The sequence below is a fragment of the Miscanthus floridulus genome, chromosome 19 (assembly GCF_019320115.1).
Source record: "Miscanthus floridulus cultivar M001 chromosome 19, ASM1932011v1, whole genome shotgun sequence".
NCBI lineage: Eukaryota > Viridiplantae > Streptophyta > Magnoliopsida > Poales > Poaceae > Miscanthus > Miscanthus floridulus.
This window is the reverse complement of record NC_089598.1, coordinates 117,708,135-117,729,702: the sequence shown is the minus strand read 5'-3', so window position 1 is coordinate 117,729,702 and position 21,568 is coordinate 117,708,135. Positions and strand designations below refer to the sequence as shown.

The 21,568-nt window shown below is 45.2% G+C and overlaps 3 protein-coding genes and 1 pseudogene across 5 annotated transcripts; 2 read left to right on the top strand and 2 right to left on the bottom strand.

The window, feature by feature from the left end:
- Positions 1 to 6,942: 6,942 nt before the first annotated feature.
- On the top strand, positions 6,943 to 7,672 carry LOC136528029 (uncharacterized). The gene is made up of 2 exons (XM_066520915.1): positions 6,943 to 6,997; positions 7,191 to 7,672. Exons 1-2 carry the CDS (start codon positions 6,943 to 6,945, stop codon positions 7,670 to 7,672), a joined length of 537 nt encoding a protein of 178 aa, XP_066377012.1.
- Positions 7,673 to 10,413: 2,741 nt separating this feature from the next.
- On the top strand, positions 10,414 to 14,064 carry LOC136527028 (uncharacterized). 2 transcript variants are annotated; one of them, XM_066519628.1, is made up of 5 exons: positions 10,414 to 10,643; positions 11,326 to 11,367; positions 12,716 to 13,015; positions 13,123 to 13,329; positions 13,447 to 14,064. In XM_066519628.1, the coding sequence occupies exons 3-5, from the start codon at positions 12,758 to 12,760 to the stop codon at positions 13,804 to 13,806; spliced, it is 825 nt and encodes a 274-aa protein (XP_066375725.1). In that variant the 5' UTR covers positions 10,414 to 10,643; positions 11,326 to 11,367; positions 12,716 to 12,757; the 3' UTR covers positions 13,807 to 14,064. The 2 variants fall into 2 exon arrangements, with proteins under 2 accessions (XP_066375725.1, XP_066375723.1); XM_066519626.1 differs by lacking the exon at positions 10,414 to 10,643 and adding an exon at positions 10,893 to 11,193.
- Positions 14,065 to 14,234: 170 nt separating this feature from the next.
- On the bottom strand, positions 14,235 to 18,285 carry LOC136527027 (ALA-interacting subunit 3-like). 2 transcript variants are annotated; one of them, XM_066519624.1, is made up of 9 exons: positions 18,131 to 18,285; positions 17,801 to 18,059; positions 17,018 to 17,076; positions 16,836 to 16,910; positions 16,620 to 16,736; positions 16,356 to 16,426; positions 15,820 to 16,120; positions 15,332 to 15,621; positions 14,235 to 14,743 (listed from the first exon to the last, which is right to left on the bottom strand). In XM_066519624.1, the coding sequence occupies exons 2-9, from the start codon at positions 17,889 to 17,891 to the stop codon at positions 14,689 to 14,691; spliced, it is 1,059 nt and encodes a 352-aa protein (XP_066375721.1). In that variant the 5' UTR covers positions 17,892 to 18,059; positions 18,131 to 18,285; the 3' UTR covers positions 14,235 to 14,688. The 2 variants fall into 2 exon arrangements, with proteins under 2 accessions (XP_066375721.1, XP_066375722.1); XM_066519625.1 differs by having other exon boundaries at positions 17,801 to 18,041; positions 18,131 to 18,282.
- Positions 18,286 to 18,533: 248 nt separating this feature from the next.
- On the bottom strand, positions 18,534 to 19,974 carry LOC136526693 (cyanidin 3-O-rutinoside 5-O-glucosyltransferase-like; annotated as a pseudogene).
- Positions 19,975 to 21,568: the final 1,594 nt, after the last annotated feature.

Here is a 21,568-nt window from a genome sequence, read left to right as displayed (position 1 = left end):
AGCCTGGCGCTTGTTTCAAATGTAGCGGGGATGGTGGAGGTCCCTGCACCGCACTGAGTCCGGGACTCAGGAGTGGGGGCTTGGAGTCCAAGTTTAGACAGGGACCTGGACACCCAGGATAGGAGGGTGATGGGTTAGTCCTGCTTGTGCCTGGGGTACAAGCGAGGTGTGTGTTTTTTGGGTACCTAGCTGGGGGCATTGATTCGCGAATCGCCGAGTAATCCGATATGGCTTGTTTCATGTCTAGCACCATAGTAAGAACTTCAAGATGGAAGGTGCTGAAATGAAACTGATTGCTCAACTCTTGCTTGAAAGTAGAATATGTGCTTACATAGAATGGCTATATAACAAACTAATATGGCTATTAATAATGACATCAATAAGGACTCACTATTATTACTACTTTCTACAAAAAGAAAACCAACAAACCATAAAGCTTATCATATTCCTTGGAGTTGGGTAATTATTCCTGAGAGGATCAAGATGCCCAAGAGGGGGGGGTGAATTGGGCTAATTCTAAATTTTCTTGCAATAATCAAATCCTACAGATAGCCCAATTAACCCCTTATGCCTAGAAAAGTGTTTTTATCAAACTAACGCACAAAAGACTTGCAACCTATGTTCTAAACTTACTCTAGTATGGCAATTCTATGAATGTAAAGACAAGTATTGAATTGCTCAAAGTAAATACTCAAAGTAAATGCTCAAAGTAAAGAGAGAGAGAGGAACGCGGTGATGTTTTGCCGAGGTATCGGAGAGTCGCCACTCCCCACTAGTCCTCGTTGGAGCACCCGCATAAGGGTGTAGCTCCACCTTGATCCGTGCAAGGATCAAGTGCTCTCTACGGGTTGATTCTTCGACACTCCGTCGTGGCGAACCACCCAAAGCCGCTTACAACTTGAGTTGGGTCACCCACAAGCTCCGCCAGGTGATCACCAAGCTCCCAATCACCACTGAGCCATCTAGGTGATGGCAATCACCAAGAGTAACAAGCATGAACTCTCACTTGACCACGCAAAGCCTAATGAGAAGATGGATGCACACTTGGCTACTCTTGATTCACTAATGAGGCTACTCTCTTGGATTCTCAAATCTCAATCACCTCACTAGGACCTTGCTCTTCTTGGCATTCACAAACGTGTTTCTCAGCTGTTGGAATGAGCAAAAGTGACTCCACACACGAGTGGAGCTTCTATTTATAAGGCAGCCTAAAAAACAAACCGTTATGAGCTTCTGCGGGGTAACCGGATGCTCCGGTCGTATTGACCGGACGCTCCAGTCAGTTCAACCCGTGAACCAGTAAAAATGTGTTGACCGGACGCTGGCAGGGTCTGGTCACCACTGATCGGATGTGTTCGGTCGCATTAAACCCTTACTGGACTTGACCGGACGCAGAACCCTCAGGGTACGGTTAGTACTGACCGGACGCATTCGGTCACAGATTCCCTTCTCTGGAACCTTACTGGAGTCAACCGGACGCTGCCTTTTAGCGTTCGGTCACTTGACCTCTCTAGCATCCGATCGCACCGAACGCAGATAGCTGATCAAATGAACTGATCGGACCCTATGGCCAGCGTTCGGTCGCACCAGGGCCAACGTCCGGTCAGCATTTGACCCTCCATTCACTTCCAACTCTCGATCATATGTGAATGAAGTTTGCTCCAAAGGATCTTTGGCATTTATAGGAGCTACCTAGAGCTAGTTTTAACAAGTGTGCACCACACCTAACTCACTAGACTCAACTAGATCAAGCTACCTATCCATACCCCCCTTAATAGTATGGCCAAAGGAAAAAACAAAGTCCTAAACTACTCTAAGTGTCTCTCCAACTCCAATCGACACTTAGAACTAGTCATCCTTAACCTTGTCGTCCATCCTTTGAAAACCAAAACGATTTCCATCGTAGGGGCATGACAACTTTGATTGCCCAATCGATCTCCATTACCATGACCTAACTCAATTATCTCTGCAAAACACACGTTAGTCATAGTAATCTTGTATTGTCATTAATCACCAAAACCCAACTAGGGGCCTAGATGCTTTCAATTCCCACTAGTCGGATAAGTCTTGCGAGTACATTGTGTACTCAATGTTTATTTACCCCTGTTGCAGGTTACACTTGAGGAGTACCTTTGTGTGGAGGATTCTTCTTGTGGGCACAGATGGATCCGTGTTCTTTAGCGCTAGATGTTTTTCTTAATTCCGCTGTTTAATATTCCGCACTCTGACTTTGGAAATGTAATAATGTACTTTTTATGAACTCTGAATGTATGAAATGGATTAAGTATTATAACTTATTCTCATTATTGGATCCTTGGGGAAAAATATGGATCTTTTGGGTTCTCCCTTGGGGTGTGCCCGACAGATACTGCCCGCTGTAGCTTGCATTCGGGGTGCTTAGTGTCTGGTGAAAGACGGACGCCTCCGTAAGTGTGCTATTTCAGGCGGTTCTGCCACAGTTGGTACCAGAGCCAATAATGGGTTACGAGTTCATCACTCTTTTTCAAAAACTTAAAAATTTGACCAACAAAAGTTTTGTGAAAAGTAGGATGCGATTAAATTATGTAAATAAGTAGAAGCCCTAACAATATGGTCTATCTAGGATAGCGACACTAGTTTTGTCTAATAAGTTTTCTGTAGGTACACTGACTTATGTTGCGTAAAAAATCATCTAGCATACGGAAAGTGAGTGTGCGATATGCCAAAAATTTTGCGAATTCCGCTATATTCCGGCTTGAGTGAACGTATAGGACGATACATGCATCATGATAATAGCATCTTGCTTAAACTAAAATCCCCCTACACGTATAATTGGATTAGTAAAGTGATAGGATTAACTAAAAGAATGCTTTAATAAATGTGCTGTCATTTCTCTAATCCATCGCTTCTGATCGGGAAGGTTGTTCTAAATGGACGGTTTCTATCTCTTATAGATGAATCTAAGGTCCGGACGCAGGAGCACTAGTGCCGGGGCGGCCCACGGTCTTGGCGAGGGCTAAGGCGAGAGTGGTCGGGCCAATGAGCATGGCAACGGGGAGAGCAGGAGGCTCCACTTCTAGCTCCTCATCCTTTTCCACCGCCGCCACTGCCACCGCCAATGACTCACGCGGAGATGATGGCGGAACTAATGGCTGCTCGCCGAGACTCAGCCCGTGCCATGGAGCTAATGGCACAAGCTATCGCTGGCTTCGCCCGCGGAGGCCGTGGGGGCAATGGTGGGAACGGGGGTGGTGCCCACCATCTTGAGGGACCCTCCTCTTACCAGGATTTCCTCAAGACCCACCCACTCAATTTCACACCGACAGCTAAGCCCCTGGATGGGGAGCACTGGCTTCGCATTCTAGAGCAGAAGTTTCTGTTGTTTAATGTGGCCGATGAGCAGAAAGTGCGCTTTGCAATGCAGCAGCTATTGAGGTCTACGAGTGCATGGTGGGATGCCTTCCATGCCATGTAGCAGCCAGATCATCCGGTGACCTGGTTGGAGTTCACCGCGGCATTTAGAGAGTTATATATTCCTGCTGGTATCCTCAATTGAAAGCTGACTGAGTTCGTAGAACTGTGACAAGAGAGCATGAGAGTGATAGACTATGTCAATAAGTTTAATCACTTGTCCCAGTATGCTGGCATTCATGTGGACACTAACGAGAAGAAGAAGGACTGCTTCTATTGTGGCCTCTGTTACATCCTTCAGGAGAAATTGTACACTGGGAACTATCCAACCTTCGGGGCAATGATGAATGCTGCCATCGCTATGGAGGACTTGCAGCGGGATTCCTAGGCAGAGTGGAAGAGAAAGCGGGTGGCTGTGGGGTCTTCTAGCCACCCTCATACTCAGAAGGTACAGGTTGTTCGACGGGTGCCCTATCAATCATCAGGCGGGCATTCATTTTGGTAGCCCCAGCATACTTCTCAGACTTCTTCCATACAGTACCGTGCACCCACTCAGCAGGTGCAGCCTCAGGGACAGCAGGTCCCACCTCGCCAAAGATTGGGAAACAAGCCTAGCGCAAATTGCCCGAGAGTGCCCGAGATTGGGAAACAATGTGGCAAAGATGGCCACTATGCCCGAGAGTGTCCCCAGAACCAGTCAGCTCAGTCTGCACAACCATCGACGAACTCTAGGCTAGTCAAGCGGACAGTTACTTTATTTTAATTCTAAATGCTATGAGGTGCAAATTGCAGCGGAAAACAACTATGCAATCTGTCTAAAAATTTTCAGGGAGCCAGGGAAAAAATTCATAGCTCCTAGACCAATTGTCCAAAAATTTTGAAACTTTGGCAGAAACATCTATATTTTTAGGTAAACAAAACCTTTTTAGTTGTAATTCTTTAGAGATTCAACCTTTAAGGTCACCTAAAACATGAATATATCTTCCATTAATAATTTTGAACATTCATATATAGTAGCAAATTCAACAGTCCATATCTAAAGATATATACTTTGCTAAAATTCTAAGTTTTCTACAGCAGAAATATACCTAAATTCTCCACAACTTTCTAATTGTACATCTGATGGACTACTCCACCTAGTTAATCGAAAACCTACTCAAAACAAATGATGCACTTTAAGGAACTTATAACAAGATAGTCATGCCATAGAATACAATAGGCCTACTTGGCTTCTTGCAGCAAACATTTCACCTCAGATATTTTGAAGCGCAAGCTTTCCTGCTTGGATACGCTTCCGTGCTTGGATATAACCCTTGGAACTATTGGAACTCTACTCAGGTACTCCTATCTCTAACACATCCCTATGATCGTTACAAGGTTGCCTCATAATCTATGGGGAAAATTCGTACACCATTCTAGGGGCAGACTTAAACATTGCAACGCCAACATATAAGACAAGGCACACAATGACCTATCAGTCCGATAAGTCGAAAGAGAATAGCGTTCTTCTACTCTCTTCATCCGCAACATGGCACCACTTGGCTCGCCATAGGCATCATCAGTGGCAGTGGCGGATGCACGATGCGGGATAAGGGGGGGCTAAAACAATGGAGATGTTGATTTGCATGAAGATTTAATGGTGAAATCAAGCTTTTGCTACAGTGATTAGGCTTGAAATCAAAAAATTAGGGGGGGCTGGAGCCCCCCCAGCCCCCCCCCCCCTTAGATCCGCCGCTGATCAGTGGTCCAAGCCACCTAGGCGTCCATGTTGTGGGAGCTATTGACTCAAGCACTGTTATGACGAGGCTACATGTCAGTGCGAGCTCAACGAGGAGGCTCTATCAGCAGAGCAGGTGTGTAGAGTGGGATAACAATCACGTTAGGATGGAGTGGTCTAAGAGGATGGAGACGTGCACCATCAAAACGGTGTCGACTGGTGGTAGGTTATGGGATTGGAACGGGGAGGGGAGGGGAGGTGCATGGAGAGCTGGAGCGAAGGGAAGGAGGAAAAAAAAAGAAAAAGTAACATGTGCCCTCTTCATTTTTATTACATGTCGTATTAGCTTTGTCCTAAGTCAAACATTTGTAATTTTGACTAACAATTTCAAAAAAAAAAATAAGTTCATGATATAAGATTTATGTTTCTAGATTCACTCTAACAAATATTTTCATAATATATAATTCATATGTTGTGAAACTATAAAGATTTTTTGAAAAGATGGTCAAAGATAGTAATATTTGACTTAGAACAAAACTAATATGACATGTAAAAAAGAACATACGGAGTAACATGTGGGACCATAGTCACATGTTTCTGGACCGATGTTGAAGAACATGGTGAGCTACTTGCTAGAGGTTTTTATAAGGCAGGGTCAAAAATGAACCTGTGTACCTAGGTTAAGATCGAAGTTCTCAATAGAACCTCGGGTGCTGGGTTCGACTCCCCGTGAGAGCGAATTTTCTAGGATTTAACGGCGTTTATGCTTTCAGTGGTAAGCAATATTTTCTTCGACGGCGAGCACCTGTGGTGACTTCATCAATATATCTCTCGAGGATTTGTTGACCCAATCTTCGAAGATGCTCATAGGGGTAGAGTTTGCATGCGTGCGTTCATAGACGTGAGTGTTCGTGCGTTGTGAGTGTCTGAGTTGTACGGTGTAATCGCAAAACAATTGAAGTTCATGGGTTGAGTGTAGCTGCTCTTGACCATACGTATTTGGAAAGGGCTATTAGTAACCTGCTAAAGTATCTCCTCCAATAATCACTGAAGTATTGGGCCAGCCCTATTATCACTCTATTGGAAGTTGTTTTTGGATTAGCCAGAGGTGCACACATGAACAATATGTAACATCTCCGTCCCAAAATAAATGTCGTTCTCGCTTCCCGAGAAATAAAAAATTTCTAAATTTAACTAAATACATACAAGAAAATATTAATATTATATTGCATAATTAGTATTATCAATAGATAGACCCTTGAATCAATTTTCATAATAAATTTATCTAGAAATATAAATATTGCTAATATTTTTTTGCACATCCGGTTATACTTAAAAAACAACTTAAACAGGCACGGAGTGGGTAATATACACTTAAACAGGCACTGATCAGCCAGTTGTCTCTGCTGGAGTGGAACCAAAGCAACAGAAAAGACCAGTACAGCTCATGCAAGATCAAAGTCTCTCCCCTGCTTTTCCCTTTTCTCCTTTTCTTATTTCCCGCTTCTTGAATTTCTCTTTGACCACGCAAGCACAGGTGCCAAAACTTCGCCTGGAGAAAAGGCCGGGGAATATAATCCAAGCCCTGCAGGCGCTGAAATCAACAGCGAAAAGAGCTAAACATTTGCAACTGATGCGCATCCGGAGGATTAAAAAATTCAGTCACATGCAGCTTTGCAGCTGGTGAATTCTTGCTTGCCTCCCCTTTGCCTTCCCAATTCATACTGTTCGCCTGGTCCACCATCAATTTCCAGCACTATAACACTCTCCCATGCATCCTCCGTTGTCGTCGGAAGCCCACGTTTACAATTTTTGGCAAACTCATGGGGTTAAGCATGATCAACAACTGTTTCATCTTCATCCTAGCACCCATCATCTTTATGCAATATGGTAACAGTAAACTGCTCCACTCTACAAGTGCACATTATTTGCATTGCATTGTCCATTCGCAATTTTGACGCGTTTCAATCTGAGCCGAAATCTCGTTCTGCATTGTCCATGATCATGCAATAGTTTCTCATGGTGACAAGAATGCTTGTTAGTTTCTCATTTTCTTTGTCCCCATGCAATTCATGGGCAACAGATTGGGCGGATGCTTCGACAAGGACAAGGGATTACTCGCACCCCAACATCGTGAACTCGCCGTCGTTGCCACCATACAAGGACGTGATCGGCGGAGCTCCAGCACCAGCAGCCAACGTTCCTCCGTCGCCGCCGTACTGCGTGTACCCTCCCCCCGCAAAGCCTGCCTTGCCGTCCCCGCTGCCGCCGGTGGTGGCGAGCGCGCCCGGCGCGTCCCCGCCTGCCGGCCCGCCGGGCAGTATTAGCCAGCCGGCGCCGCTTTTTCTGCCGCCTGTGGCGTTCCCGGCGCCCCCGCCAGGGCGTGCGCGTCCGGGGCTGTGGTGCGTCGCGAACCCGGCAGCGTCGAGCGCGGTCGTGCAGGCGGCGATGGACTACGCGTGCGGGTCGGGCGCGGACTGCAGCATGGCGGCGCCAGGCGGGCCGTGCTACCTGCCGGACACGCTGATGGCGCACGCCTCCTACGCGTTTAACAGCTACTGGTAGCGCACCAGAGTCGCCGGCGGGACATGCGACTTCGGCGGCGCCGCCATGCTCGTCACCAGAGACCCGGGTAAGCCCCTCTCGCTCATTCACATCAGGAACAGCTTGAGTGTCATTGCACTGTTGCGAATTTGAAGCATGTCCGGACGAATGGGTCGAGGCCCGTGAACCGTCTGGGCCCATGAAGTGCGTATTCAAGTGGGCCTGAACTGAATAACGCATGGGCCAGGCCTTTTTTGGCAAGGAGCAATTTAAAAAAAACATTTTATTCAAAACATACTAGTATGAATCAAATTTCTTATTTTATTGTTGTTTTGTATTGTCCTGCAGGTTATGATGGTTGTCAGTACATTTACATGTGAATGTACGGATTCCGTCGGAGATATTTTGGATACACTTCTGTGCAAATAAATCACTCACCTGTCGTCGGCGTTTGACGTCATATTCTTCCTGTTAATTAGCCTATTCGGTTGGCTGGTTCGTTTTGTTGCTGATTCGTGAAGAAGTATGGTTGGTTGGTTTGTGTGAGAGAAAAATACTACTCCGACTAAAAATTTACGATCGTTTACGATAAGCCACAGCCAAACGAACATGCTAAATATAGTCCTACCTCCGCTACCTGTAATATCATAGGCATAAATGTTTGCTTTGTATTTATGATGTTTTGTATAAGATGAAAGGGACTGGATTAATGTCATGTCATCATGGTAAAGTTGCAAATATTGAGCAACAATGAATTTAGTGTGTCGTTTGTACTTTGGAGCACAAAAATATTTGTTGAAGGAACTCGAATAATGAATGTTTCCTCCCTGGAACCAGAATGGCCTTTTCGTTTTATATTGCAAAGGATACACAATTATTTCATATTTTCAAGTAAATCCATGTTATCTAAACGGTTGTTTTGGTAATAATTAATAAGCACATATTTTCAGCCAATAATTACACATATAATCCCCAAGATAGACAGTACATACAAAATTGACAATTTTCTTTAACAAACTTCAACGATTTCTCTTTTGCTAGCCGTGAGAGTCAAATATAGATGCTAGTCTTTAATCCAATGTATTAGGTTTGAAAGTGCAATAGGTTTTCTTTATATTCCAATTGAGGTTTGTTAAAGAAAATTGCCAAATTTGTAGCTCCAAACTATAATCAATGCTCTGTTAAAGAAGGATGCAGTCTAGCCATGATAGGAGTGAAAGCAGTTCTCCTCGATAGGAGTACAAGCGAGAAGGTGGGAGACAAGGTGGGAGTGAGGGACGACGGACTAGTGGACAACAGAAATTGTATTTCAATAGTAAGCATAATTATAGGTTATAAGGTATATAGTATCCCTGTATTCTTATTAATTAAATGGTAGAGTTACTACCTTCTTATCCATATTATTATATACTTAGAAGGCAATGCGTCCCATCTTTCTTCTTGTTGAGCTTTTGCATCATGTGATCATGCCATCTCTCCTTTTATGGCCTCATGTAGCTCAAGTCTTGCTTGTGGGCTATTCACCTAACCTTTCGTAAACCATTAGTCCATAAATATTGTCATTTTACCAAAATCCAAACATGACTTTCATCTATGTGAGCTCTTGCCAAATTCTAGGGCCTTGTACGTAGGAGCTCAACAATGTGCTCCCTCTATTTCAAATTTTAAATTGTTTTGGCTTTTATAGGTACATAGTTTTTGCTATACACTCTGATATACATTATGTCTATATATATTACAATACAAAAACTATATATTAGGAAAGCCAAAATGACATACAATTTAGGATGGAGAGAGTAATTATCAATATTCAGATAATAAAAAAGTTCACCTATTTTTGTATTTCATACCTTTATGTTCTTCTTTACTTTAATATACTATATTCATAGTGAATGACGAAAGAAGCAAATTAAAGATCCTAACGGCTTGCAACGTGTCTTATAGTAGTTTTTTCATGAAAATTGTAAATCAAACCACATATTTGGAAGACGTGAAGAGCCTCTCAAATAGGAAGTAGAAACATAGACCTCTACCGAACAAAACAAGGGTAAGATTTGGCTAGAAAGAGCCTACAATCTCCTAATGCTAGACTAGCCGGTATGGACCTAAACAATACTCTTCGTAAGAAAAATGAAAACCTTGCTTTTGAGAAGTCAAACAATTTTAAATTTGACTAAATGTATAAAAAATATCATTCTCCCTGTTTTAAATTGTAAGTCATTTTAACTTTTATAGATACATAGTTTTTTTTCCTATGCTCTAGATATACATTATGTCTAAATATAAGTAAAATTTATGTAAAACCAAAATACTTGCAATTTAGTACAGAGGGAACAACACTTTTGATATATAATAAGTATAGTTAGATTGATTATAGAATATATTTATGCAATAAATATGTTTAAATCTATTCTATAAGCCTAATTAAACTTTTATTATTTGGCTTCTCGAGAAGCCATATTTTGATATTTTTTAGACGAGGGATTAACATTAATGTAAGATCAAAGTAACTTAAATTTTAGTATGAAGGAACAATATCTTTGATGCATAACAAGTGTTGTTAGATCAACCATAGAATATATTTAGAAGTATAAATATTGGTACTATTTTTATAAACCTAATTAAATGTGAATTATTTAACTTCTAAAGAAGCGATACTATCATACTTTTTGGAGGCATTAGACACAAAAGCATATAATAAATAAAAATATATATAAAAATGATCAGTCGCCCTCCCGTTCTTCCCCAATCCCGGCTTCTTTTCCCCGCTACACAAGCAGGCACTCCGCGCGGGGCTGCGCCGCCTGGGCCAGCCGCCTAGCGCTCGAACTGCAGAGCCCCTCGTCGGTTCCTCCGCTCGCCGGCCGCCCCCAAGATCCTTGGCCTGCTCTGCCTGCTACGTGTCCTCGGCTCTACCTACTCCTTCGAGCTCGCACCGTCGCACTTGCCGACCGTGCGGCCGCAACGACGGTGCGGTGCGGCAAGCCCTCCGGTAAGTGGGGTTGCTCCATTTTCTTTCACCACGAATCCACTCTCAGATATGCATCGGTTCTTCTTCTTCTCCCTTCCTCGAGGTGATTCGATTTCTCCAGCAAACGTCAGACCACGAGTCGCCCACTGAAGATGCACTTCTGTTGTTGACATGGAAGAAAACAGTCTTTGGTCTATTCGTGACATGGCACGCCTATCCCTTGCAAACTTTTCACTACTACTAGTACAACTAGTACAACAGTGGGACACGCGTACCTATCGGCTGCTTTCTGCCCCAGGTGCCATTAAAGTATGCTTGAAATCCGATGAACCAAAACCATGGACCATCACCGCCGGTATCCCATTCCCAATTCCACAGATTTCCACTCCCCACTCCCAGTACTTATACCACCGAAAAACCAATCGAAATCCCACCTCCCAAACATCAAAACCTGGACCTCATAGGCAAGGAACTGGGAGGAGCCCACAGGTTCAGCCGGTTTCTTGATATCTCAGGCCCCAAGGCCGCAACTTTTCTCCCGTTCCGGTTGGACAGCTGCCGTGGTTGGGAGGTAGCGATCTCTCATCTATGGCGTATCCGTTTGTTGGCTCTTGCCGTGTTCTTGCGCAGAAAGATAGGATCTTGCGAGGTGAACCTCTGTTGGTTGCCTGACCGGATCTCGTGTTTCTTCTGTTTCTTGCAGGCATTACCGCGACTGGAGGTTCAATCATCGATCGTTTTCTAGGTAATGGAGCATTTTGGATTTGTCCCTGCCACTTTCTGGTTGAGATTTGCTATTTGTTTGTTATTATTAAGCAAGGAGGTCGGTGATGGCCTTATACTACGCTTACTTTTCTTGCGAAATAAAATGAATGGGGATTTCAACCAGGATAGGTTAGATGGCCTGGAGGTGTTAGTAATAATCGATGACAGAGAAATGTTGAAAATTAGGAGTTACAAGGGGTTTGGAGTGTTTCTTGGTAGAAACGGAATATTCATTCTTACTACCTTCCTGCCTTGTTGCTGAGATCAGGGATGCTTTGCTCGGCGGTCACTGCTGAATTTGTTTCACTATATTATTTCCAATGTAAGGAGGAAATGTTCCATGTAGGTTGACTTTTCTGTGGAAGTTGGTACTGTACATTCATCCTAGATGCCACATCAGTACATCCTGATGGTTTGACAAAATGATTGCCCAGCACGTTTATTTTTCCTTTCTATTCCCCATTTGTCATGTTATCTAGACGTTTTTCAGGGAAAAAAAATACAGGAATTCCATGAGACTGAGACACAAAGGAAAGTTTCCATGAGGTCCAACCTCATTCTAGTTTTCCTGCATATGGTTTAATGCATCTCATAGTAATCCAAAGGAATTTCACAGGGTTTAGTCCTTTCTTCCAAATCGACATATAGGAAAGTTTCCTATAGGATTACAATCCTCCAAAATTTGTGTGCTTTTCCTTTGTTCCTAAGGGGGCAATATGGTATAATTCTTGCCATTCAGCTGGTAGAGCGGTACTTTTGTGTTCTGCAGCACTCATTTTTGTAAAGCGATTGGCCCTTTTGACTTAAATTGAATGTGTCATCCATTGCAAAAAAGCATTGGTTCACTATGGAAAAAAAGGTCTTGGGTATTACTCCCTCCATCCACAAAAGGATGCAACTATGAGATTTGTGTAGGTCAAACTAGTTTAACAAGTTTATAGTGAATAGTATTACCGCTTATGTCTCCAACTAGGTTTACTACGAATATATTTCATAACTAATCTAATGGTACTTATTTTGTACCATAATTGTTAGTACTTTTTTAATATAACTTTGGTCAAATTTCAAATCGTTTGACTATTGAAAAGTGAGAATTGTATCTTTCTGTGAACAGAGGGAATAGTTGGGAGGGAGGGAGGAGCATCTCATTGCAAAGTTAATTTCTGAGTGCACCTTCCATGCCTATGATATATGAGCTCAGGCGCTGCCGCTCAGCTATATATAAAATTAATTTTGTAACATTGATGCTATATTTTTGTAATGCCTGTTGTGCTGGTTCTGCAAAAAATGGTTGGTCTGGTCCTAATTTTCACTATGTGACCGTGCAGGTAGATTGTATACAAAGACCACAGTTCAGATCACTGCCAAGCATGTCTCTACTTTCGAAGTTACGCTTGATCACCGTGGATGTTACTGGTACACTGATTGCTTACAAAGGACACCTTGGGGATTACTACTGTATGGCAGCTAAGTCTGCTGGGATGCCATGTCCTGACTACAACCGCATGCATGAGGGCTTCAAGCTTGCATACACTGAGATGGCAAGACAGTACCCTTGTTTTGGATTTGCAGCTAAGATGCCGAACATTGAATGGTGGAGGACATGTGTTAAGAATTCATTCGTTAAGGTAAGACCAATTTACAAATCTGAAGCTTGTCTGGATTAGTGGTGTGTCTTCTTAATGTTGAGAGGGCCTAGTGATTCAGTTGGTCTATAATCTATCACAAACTGCAGGCTGGCTATGATTATGATGAGGAGACATTTGAGAAAATCTTCAGGCGCATTTATTCTGCTTTTGGCTCCTCTGCGCCATACTCAGCATTCCCTGATGCACAGCCCTTCATGCGGTGGGCGCGGGAAAAGGGTCTCACTGTTGGTGTTGTCAGCGATGCAGAGTACCGCTACAAAGATGTAATCTTGCCAGCTTTAGGGTTGAATCAGGTGCAATATCCACTGGATCACACATCACAGTTACATGCTTCTATAATAATCTGCTTTCTTTGTGGTATGAATGCAGTAGTCTACTAAATACTAATGCATGTCTTGGTTTGCAACTAGGGCTCCGAATGGGACTTCGGGGTGTTCTCAGGCATGGTTGGCGTCGAGAAGCCAGACCCAAGAATTTACAAGATAGCGTTGGAGATGGCAGGAAACGTCGCTCCAGAAGAAGCGCTCCACATAGGTGACAGCATGCGGAAGGACTACACCCCCGCTAGGAGCATCGGGATGCATGCGCTGCTCCTGGACCGGTTCAAGACTGCCGACGCCGAGAGCTGGAGGCAGTCAGGCGCAACGGTGCTCCCCGACCTGGTTGCCACTCAAGAGTGGCTCACCAAGAATCAGAACGAGGAACAGGAGGAAACAGTGGCAGCACGAGTGCCGAACAGAGTGTCTGAAAAGCTAAACATGGGGGCTTAACCGTGCAATAATTTTATGAGTGTTCCTTTATACTCTATTATCTAGCTATGGACTGAATATCCAAAAGAAACTTGTGCTGATGGATGGGAGGTAGGTGACTGTTCTCGACTAGGTTACTGTAATTAGCTTGAGCTACCCTTCTGCTTGCGGCATCTGGGGCTGAACATTATTTGGGTGTCACGAGCCATGGTTGCGAAGAAGATTTCGAGTTGTCTTCACCTGCGTGGAGCAATAAAGAAAGTGAAAATGAACTCCGAACATGCGTCTCAAAGCTTTCTAGTCAAGCTTTCCATTGTCCACCTGTGGAGCAATAAAGAAGTGAAAACGAATTTCGCATATGCATCTCCAGTGTTGTAGATTATGCTTTCGATTCTTATAACATGTAGAAGGGCATTTTGACCGTGCAGGCTGTACTTCCAACCCAAATGTAGATAAGAGCACACACTCGTATACTATAAAATCGTAGTAGACAAACAAACATCAGACAGTGATCAATTTGTACAGACGTTGGTACTATTCCCCACTGTGGATATTACAATCAACCTACATCAATCATTACCCACGCACCCTTGACTGATAACAGATCTTCGGTAGCCGATGCATGAACATCACATAGTAAACTATTAGAGGAAACCGTTTAGAGTGCTCGTACCACGAAGCAAGCCATTAGAGATCTATAGGTATTCTCATGATCACTGCTACATGCAGCTCTAAAGAACACAAGAAACAAAATCACGTAGCCACCTAGATCCCTTTGTAAAAAATGTGAAGTTGTAGCCTGAACCATACTTGCTTATGACCAACGAGATTTCTGGTTCAGATCAATTCATTTCATACAAGTTACACTTCAAGTAGTACGGACACTTGGCGCTCCAAAACATCTTAGCGTCCAGCAGGGTGTCTGTTCCAGGATAAGTAGTTGTGGTCTCCCAGTTTCCTGCCGAAGGCCACAGACTGGATTAGCATTTCCACTCGTGTACGGTGTCAATGAAAAATAATGATAGACAGATGCTTTAACAAGCACAGAAAGTCCTAAAACAATCATTCTTATGGTACAAGCCTTGATCATGCCAGGCCACAGTCCACAGTGCATAACATACTCAACACAATGTACCATGATAAGCAAAATAGCAGTGTGAAGGACCAAAACCAGCAAAGTAAAACAGAACAGTGGATTGTCTGGTTCTAGTCCACCAAAATTTATAGAAGATGCACCTATGTAAGTACTTTCAACAACAGGACCAAAGTAGTGTGACATGAAATGTACTCATACAGCCTAAAGCCTGAAGGCCACCTCAACCAGTAATTGACGTAAAAGATGGGCTGCACCAGGCATAATCAGAATACCTGACTACAGGTTTTCTATAAACTTGATAGGCTAAACCCAGATTACTTAACGGCAAGCATCACATCACAGTATGGCTATCACAGTGGATAGCATATGCATATATATAGCGGGTTCACAGACTAAATCCAGCACACAGCTAATTTCCAAGTGATTGCAACACAGTAAAAAGTCACTAACCTTGGTTTTACGAAGTACAGCAAGGTGAATGCAAATGCAAGGAAAATGCAGAGCCCACCAACTATAAGGTATGCAAAGCCAAGAAAATCGTTCTTCCCTCCAAGCCAGGTTGCAGTGGAGAGGACCAGCTTTTTCTTGCCGCCGAAGCTATATGTATTGTAGTTGTTATTCAATCTCACTGTTATTGTGTCATTCTCCTTGAGGTCAAAGTGTATTCTTCCATATAACTTTCTGAACGTAGGAAGTGCTGCAGTCCGCATCCAAACGATGAGGTCCTCTTGCTCACTCAACTGTCACATAACATTCAACTGACATGAATAGCTGCCACAGATATTCCTTATCCATACAGCTTTTATTTATCCACATGAACAAGAAATCAATGGACAATAGCAGAAATTATGATGTTGCAGATGTATACTAAATGAACAATAGTCTCCCTATACAAGCATATGCCACAATATGATGGTGCAGAATAAAAGTTCACATACCGGGATCTTTGGGTTAAGTGTTGCTCCACCTTTAAGTGCACCATTCTGGAAGTTGCTCGGATAGACATCTTTACCAAATTTATGCTCCCTATCACTCTTCCAGGAGATGTCTTTCTTGTCCACTGTCAAGTTCTCATTACCACGAGTGAAATTATATGTATCATTAAACAAGCTCCAAGCAATGAGGCCGCAAGGAACAATTGGTTGCCCATTAGCTGTGGTCTTCTCAGGTTCACAAGCGGATGTCTGGTTAGCTTTACTAGCATCTCTTAGCTGCGCATCGTTTCGGCTCTTTACATACCTGAATCAGGGAAGCGCATGGTAAATCTCCAATGAAAGACTGTTCACTTTTTCTTTGGCGGTAAGATATCCAAGTTAGCAGTTAAGTTGTTGTATCATGTTTTCCAATTAAAATAGCATAACGATTGCAAACGATAATTCATAAACATCAGGAAAGTGATAGCTGTCAATTTGTGCCAAAGGGATAAAGATTCAAATGATTGTCAATTTGTCAGCAAATCTTAAAAACAGCATACCTCCTATGGTTCTGGTAGAAGTTATCAAGTTCATAATACACAAAAATAGGCTGCTTCATATGCTTTGTAACCTGGAAAGAAATTAATTCAATGCTTCAGCAAAGAAAATTGTGATAAATCTGATAGAAGATGTATGCTGTGGACTGCATGTTTGTTCCAACTTTATAATCATTTTAAAAATTCTATTTAATTGCACTTTTGCTTCTTCTATGCCTTAGTATTTCAAACGGTAAATCAATGCCCATGAAAGTCTAAGCTTATTACCGTAAGATTCCTTATGCACTCTTTGGATATGGTTTCATTCTGGATGTAAGCAAGCTTGTTATCAGTCATGTTACCTGGCACACATGCCTCATCATACCGATCAATAATCTCAACAACCTGCAATCAGTCAACATGTATAAATAGAAAAAAGATGAGACTACCACAACCCACAACATCTATCTTAAGACAGAAGCCACAAGACAAAAGGCAGCATACATCTCTTGCAGCTAGCAGTGAAACAACACCAATGGGAACAAAGATGACCCCGACGATGAAGAAAACAGAGACAACCTACAAAACATAAGTCAAAGATCGAAACATCTGTGAGCTTCTCCGATGTTAGTTTTCTAAATCTCCACAACCAGTAGCGTCATACTCTCCACAGCCAGTAAGCCTACCCATTTTGGAGTAAGAATCGGCTTGCAAGCCGGCAGCTCTTGCTGTGTGAACTTGGAATCTGTACATAAGAATTTCTGAGTAAGAATAGATTTGGGATCCGCAGATGCAAGTCGCATCACAGGCTTTGCATTTATCTAACAGGTGATCACAATTTCTGACCTCATAATGTCATTGATACCCAGTGTCCAAAGTCCAAACATGTGTAATGTAAACAATACCATCATTCCAAAGCTAGTTTGACGCTTTTTCATCTTTATTGAACTAGCTATATCACTAAGAAGCTTATACTGTTGTGTACCAACTAGATTGACAGGTTTTCTTCTGGACTTAATATGACAGGATATCAATAACGAAGTAACACCATCATGTAACACATGGATTGACGGTTTCTCTTCTGGATTGAACTACCTATAATCAATAAGAAAATGAAACTATCATGCACTGAAATAACTAGATTGACTATTTTAGTACTGAACTGAACTAGCCACAATCAGTATGTAAATAACACCATCGTGTGCCAACTAATCTACGGTTTTTCTTCTGGATCGAACTGGCTACAGTCACTAATACGCAAGCTCCCACGATTAACAACATGGCAACAAAAATATCAACGCCAAAAGAGAGCATAAGCTAGCAGCATCTCCAAACCCAAAGGGGGCCAGATTAACACCAAACCACTAGCCCCAGCATATATTATCGCGCCGTCCCATCCTTAGCCTGAACAAAACGAGAGAACCGCCAATACGGGAAGCACAAGGGATAGATTCGGCGCGAGATCTCACACTTGGGCATCCTGGTGTTCCTCCTGGCCGCGCCCCCGGCGGCTGCATCCCCGGATCCGCCGTTGCTTGTTCCGGCCGCGTGGCTGTTCATCTCGCCGGCCGCCACGAGCCCGCCGCCCCAGGAGCCAAGGGCACCTCACGGAAGCCGCCGCCGGGACTGGCGGCGTGAACTGGTCTTCCCGGCCGCCGCGAGAGGACGCTTCCCCGCGCCGGAGCAGCGCCGATCGGGGAGGCTTGCTTGCTGCGAAGGTAAAGGAAGCTGGGGGAGCAGTGATTTGATTTCGGAGTTCTGACCAGCAGGGGTGGAGGAGACGGGAGGGAGGCGCTCACTTGCGAGGTGGTTGGGCTAGGTTGGGTTCGTGACTTCGTGTCGAGCCGGCGTCGACGCTTCCCCGCGCCGGAGCAGCGCCGATCGGGAGGCTTGCTTGCTGCGAAGGTAAAGGAAGCTGGGGAGCAGTGATTTGATTTCGGGCTTTTTGAATTCGACCATTATCAAAAGTGAGCTTTATTAAAATGTCATCCCGTAACGAGTTTCGTCGGATCACCATTATAAAATATGGTCATCATGTCAAAATGTCATTGGAGAGCTTTGGGACTCTTTTCTTCCTCTTCTGCCCCTGCCCCTTTCCTTTTTGTTTCACAGGATGCTGCTAGAACGGAACGGAGACGTCGCAAAATTGAACGAGCTCTCTTCTTCAACTAGCGCTCATCTTCTCTGAGCACGGCGATTCCTCTACGACGTCCCCCCAACGGCGGCCGCCTCTTTGGCGCGTTGGCCCCAGCACTATGCTCGCGCCCTCACTGTCGAAGCACTGCCCGTGCTTCCCATGACCATCTCGACGCACCACTGGAGCTCACCACGCCCCACGCACACACGCCCACGCCCGCAGACACCTCCATTAGTGCTGCCACGGTGGGCTGGTCCGCCCACCTCGGCACGGCCACCATCGTCACGCCGCCCGTGATGCTCTCCAGTGTCGAGTCCCACCGGCAGTGCGTGACGGAGCACCCGACGGCGCCGTGCGACAGGACCTTCGTCTGGTTGCACCACTCCACCACCATCCCCTTCCCCTGCCCACTATCACTCCCACCGCCACCGGTGTTGCCCTTGCGCCCATCAGGAGGTACGCCCGGCCGGTGGCCTCTAGGCCACGCCTCGACTCCTCGTCCTGCCGCTTGCTCAACGAGAGGATGCTGCCGAAGGACACGAACACCACGGAGCGTGCCGGCTTCGTGTCCAGCCAGTCCATGTACGCGGTGGCGTCGTTGGGCTAGAATAGCTCCACGCATGGCTTGCACGGTTCGTCCACCACCACTAGGCCCACGGCGATGAGGTTGAACCCCAGCACCGCGCGCAGCGCCTCGGGCTCCAGCGCGTCGAACGTGTCCACGAGCACCGCCGTGGGCCTGTGCTTGTCTAGCGCCAGGAAGATGTCGCGTAGCATGTCGAGCGCCAGGTAGTTGCGGCTCCTCGGCGAGGCCATGGACGTGAAGGACGGGATCATGTCGGCCTTAAGCGGCGGGAGGCCCGGCAGGCGGACGGCGGCGTGAGGGTCCGCGACGTCGCTCGCGCAGGAGTCCAGGAGCGCGCCGTGGCCGTGGAAGTAGTGGTAGTACATGGCGAACACCGTGGCCAGCTTGACCCAGTACAGCGCCGCGGGGACGCCATGCACCCGCACGACCGCAGGGACCCACCCGATGAGCGCGGTGTACACGACGCGCGTCATGGGGTGCCCCCGCCTAGTGAGGCGGGCGACAATGGAGGTGAGCATCTCGGACCCAACTTCTCGCGCGCGCTCCCTGTACGCACTGACGCCTTGGCCGTGCTTGTCAGGGTTGAACCCGCTGTCGAAGCCGTCCGAGTAGGGGATGAACGAGACGATGCCCTAGACGACCTCACCGTCAGGGGACGTCAGGTGTGGGAACATGTGGCGGTGGCCGTTGACGGCGGTGGAGAAGGTGACACGCGCGTTGGGCATCATCGCCGCGACGCGCACCGCCAGCCGCCGCGCCGGGTCGATGTGGCTCTACATCGGATCGGTCACAAACTGGAAGTGCTCCTGAATTGTTGCCGTCGGCCTCGATCTGGCCGGCACGGAATCAAGTGATGAGCTCCGGTGAAAGGGGCTGGGGCAAAAGAGGAAGAAAAGGGTTCTAAACTCACCGGATGGCATTCTAACGAGTGAGTCATGTTTCATAATGGCAAGCTGGTGAAGCACCGTTGTGGGATGGCAAATCACCGAAGCCCACTTTCAATGATGGCCGAATTCCAAAAAGCTCTTTGATTTCGGAGTTCTGACCAGCAGGGGTGGAGGAGACGGGAGGGAGGCGCTCACTTGCGAGGTGGTTGGGCTGGGTTGGGTTCGTGACTTCGTGTCGAGCCGGGGGGCGGGGGAGGGGACCGCCCAAGTTGTACGCTCGATTTCTTCTTCTAGAAGACTAGAAGATACCGTGGATTTTCAGTATGTGCATTCTCGTACGATTTCACGGTGTGGATTTTTTTTTACTGCGAAATGAGGATACGGCGGAATGTGAGAGATTAAGGCCACGTTTGCGTACCTTTCTGAAAATACTTTGGTTTTTTAAAATTGTTGGGTGTTTGGATACAATAAACTTTGTAGTTTCTAAAACCATAGTTTTGTAAAAACTGTAGTCTTTTTGAAATTTTAAAAACTCCGCTCATAACCTCTAATTTATAAACCATATGGTTTTGTATCTCTTTGGCTTAACCCAAATAGGCCCTAATTGATATCTTAGGTGCTGTTTGGTTCGTTCATTTTGCTTGGTGATTTGATTACAACGCAAGTTGATTGTGTTGTTTATATTTGGTTCTAGCACAATGTAAAGCGATAACGTGGAATCGGATCTCAGCTTAGTTAAAAGTTGATAAGAATACATGAGGAGGCAAAATAGATCCCGTTACTACATGCTTCTCGTTGCTCATTGTGCTCCTTCTTATCATCGGATCCCGGTGTCAAAGCTTAACGGGGCACCGTCCTCAAGGTCTACTAGGCGCAGCAGGACTGGGGCACCAGCTGAGGGGGGCACCCGACCATGAGGGCATCGAGCATGGGAGCGACAAGCCGTGTGGTCATGGCGAGCAGAGGCGTGGGTGTCCGAGGCATAAATCGATCAGTAGGGGCTGTAGTAGTGGGTTGGGATGCCACTTCCCCATGGTTAGGCATGGCCATGGTCAAAGCTCGAGCTTGCGCTGTCGATAGCGAGGAACGGACAAAGAAGGAAGACGCGAGATGAGCACAGGAGATCGACATGAGGTGGTGGCGTGTCGGGATGCCTCATCCCTATGGTTAGAGTTTGAGGGGGTAGCACTAAGGAGAGGGAGTGCCGAAGCAAATATCATAAGGTAGAGCGAGGAGAAAAGGAGGAGGACGACCAGTTTCCCTTTCCATTATTAATACGAACCAAACAATCATAGTTTTTTTGTTACATTTATTTAGATCACGACATGTCAGTGTTTGGTGACTGGCAACCTTGCTAAGTGAGGATTGGTTGGGCTTCAGTGTAAACTGAACTCGATGGTTAACATGAGACAATGATTTATAAAGGTTTAGGCCGCTGGATATCGTAATACCCTACATCCAGTTTAGCGTGCTGCCTTGCATTGGATTGCTAAGTATGATGATGTTACAAAGGGGTGCCCCTGCCTCTCTTTATATAGTCCGAAGGGCAGGTACATAATTTTTGTCCTAGTCGGTTACAATAGAAGAGGTATAATCCTATTACAAAGATAGATTTTTCGTAAATCCG

Coding starts and splice junctions, on each gene's coding strand:
- LOC136528029 (XM_066520915.1), top strand. CDS start 6,943: ATGATCAACAACTGTTTCATCTTCATCCTAGCACCCATCATCTTTATG. Junction 6,998..7,190: donor CATCATCTTTATGCAATATG/GTAACAGTAAAC, acceptor CATGGGCAACAG/ATTGGGCGGATGCTTCGACA.
- LOC136527028 (XM_066519628.1), top strand. CDS start 12,758: ATGTCTCTACTTTCGAAGTTACGCTTGATCACCGTGGATGTTACTGGT. Junction 13,016..13,122: donor TTAAGAATTCATTCGTTAAG/GTAAGACCAATT, acceptor CACAAACTGCAG/GCTGGCTATGATTATGATGA. Junction 13,330..13,446: donor CAGCTTTAGGGTTGAATCAG/GTGCAATATCCA, acceptor GTTTGCAACTAG/GGCTCCGAATGGGACTTCGG.
- LOC136527027 (XM_066519624.1), bottom strand. CDS start 17,891: ATGAACAGCCACGCGGCCGGAACAAGCAACGGCGGATCCGGGGATGCA. Junction 16,737..16,835: donor CACTGCTAGCTGCAAGAGAT/GTATGCTGCCTT, acceptor GACTGATTGCAG/GTTGTTGAGATTATTGATCG. Junction 16,121..16,355: donor TTCTACCAGAACCATAGGAG/GTATGCTGTTTT, acceptor TCCCTGATTCAG/GTATGTAAAGAGCCGAAACG.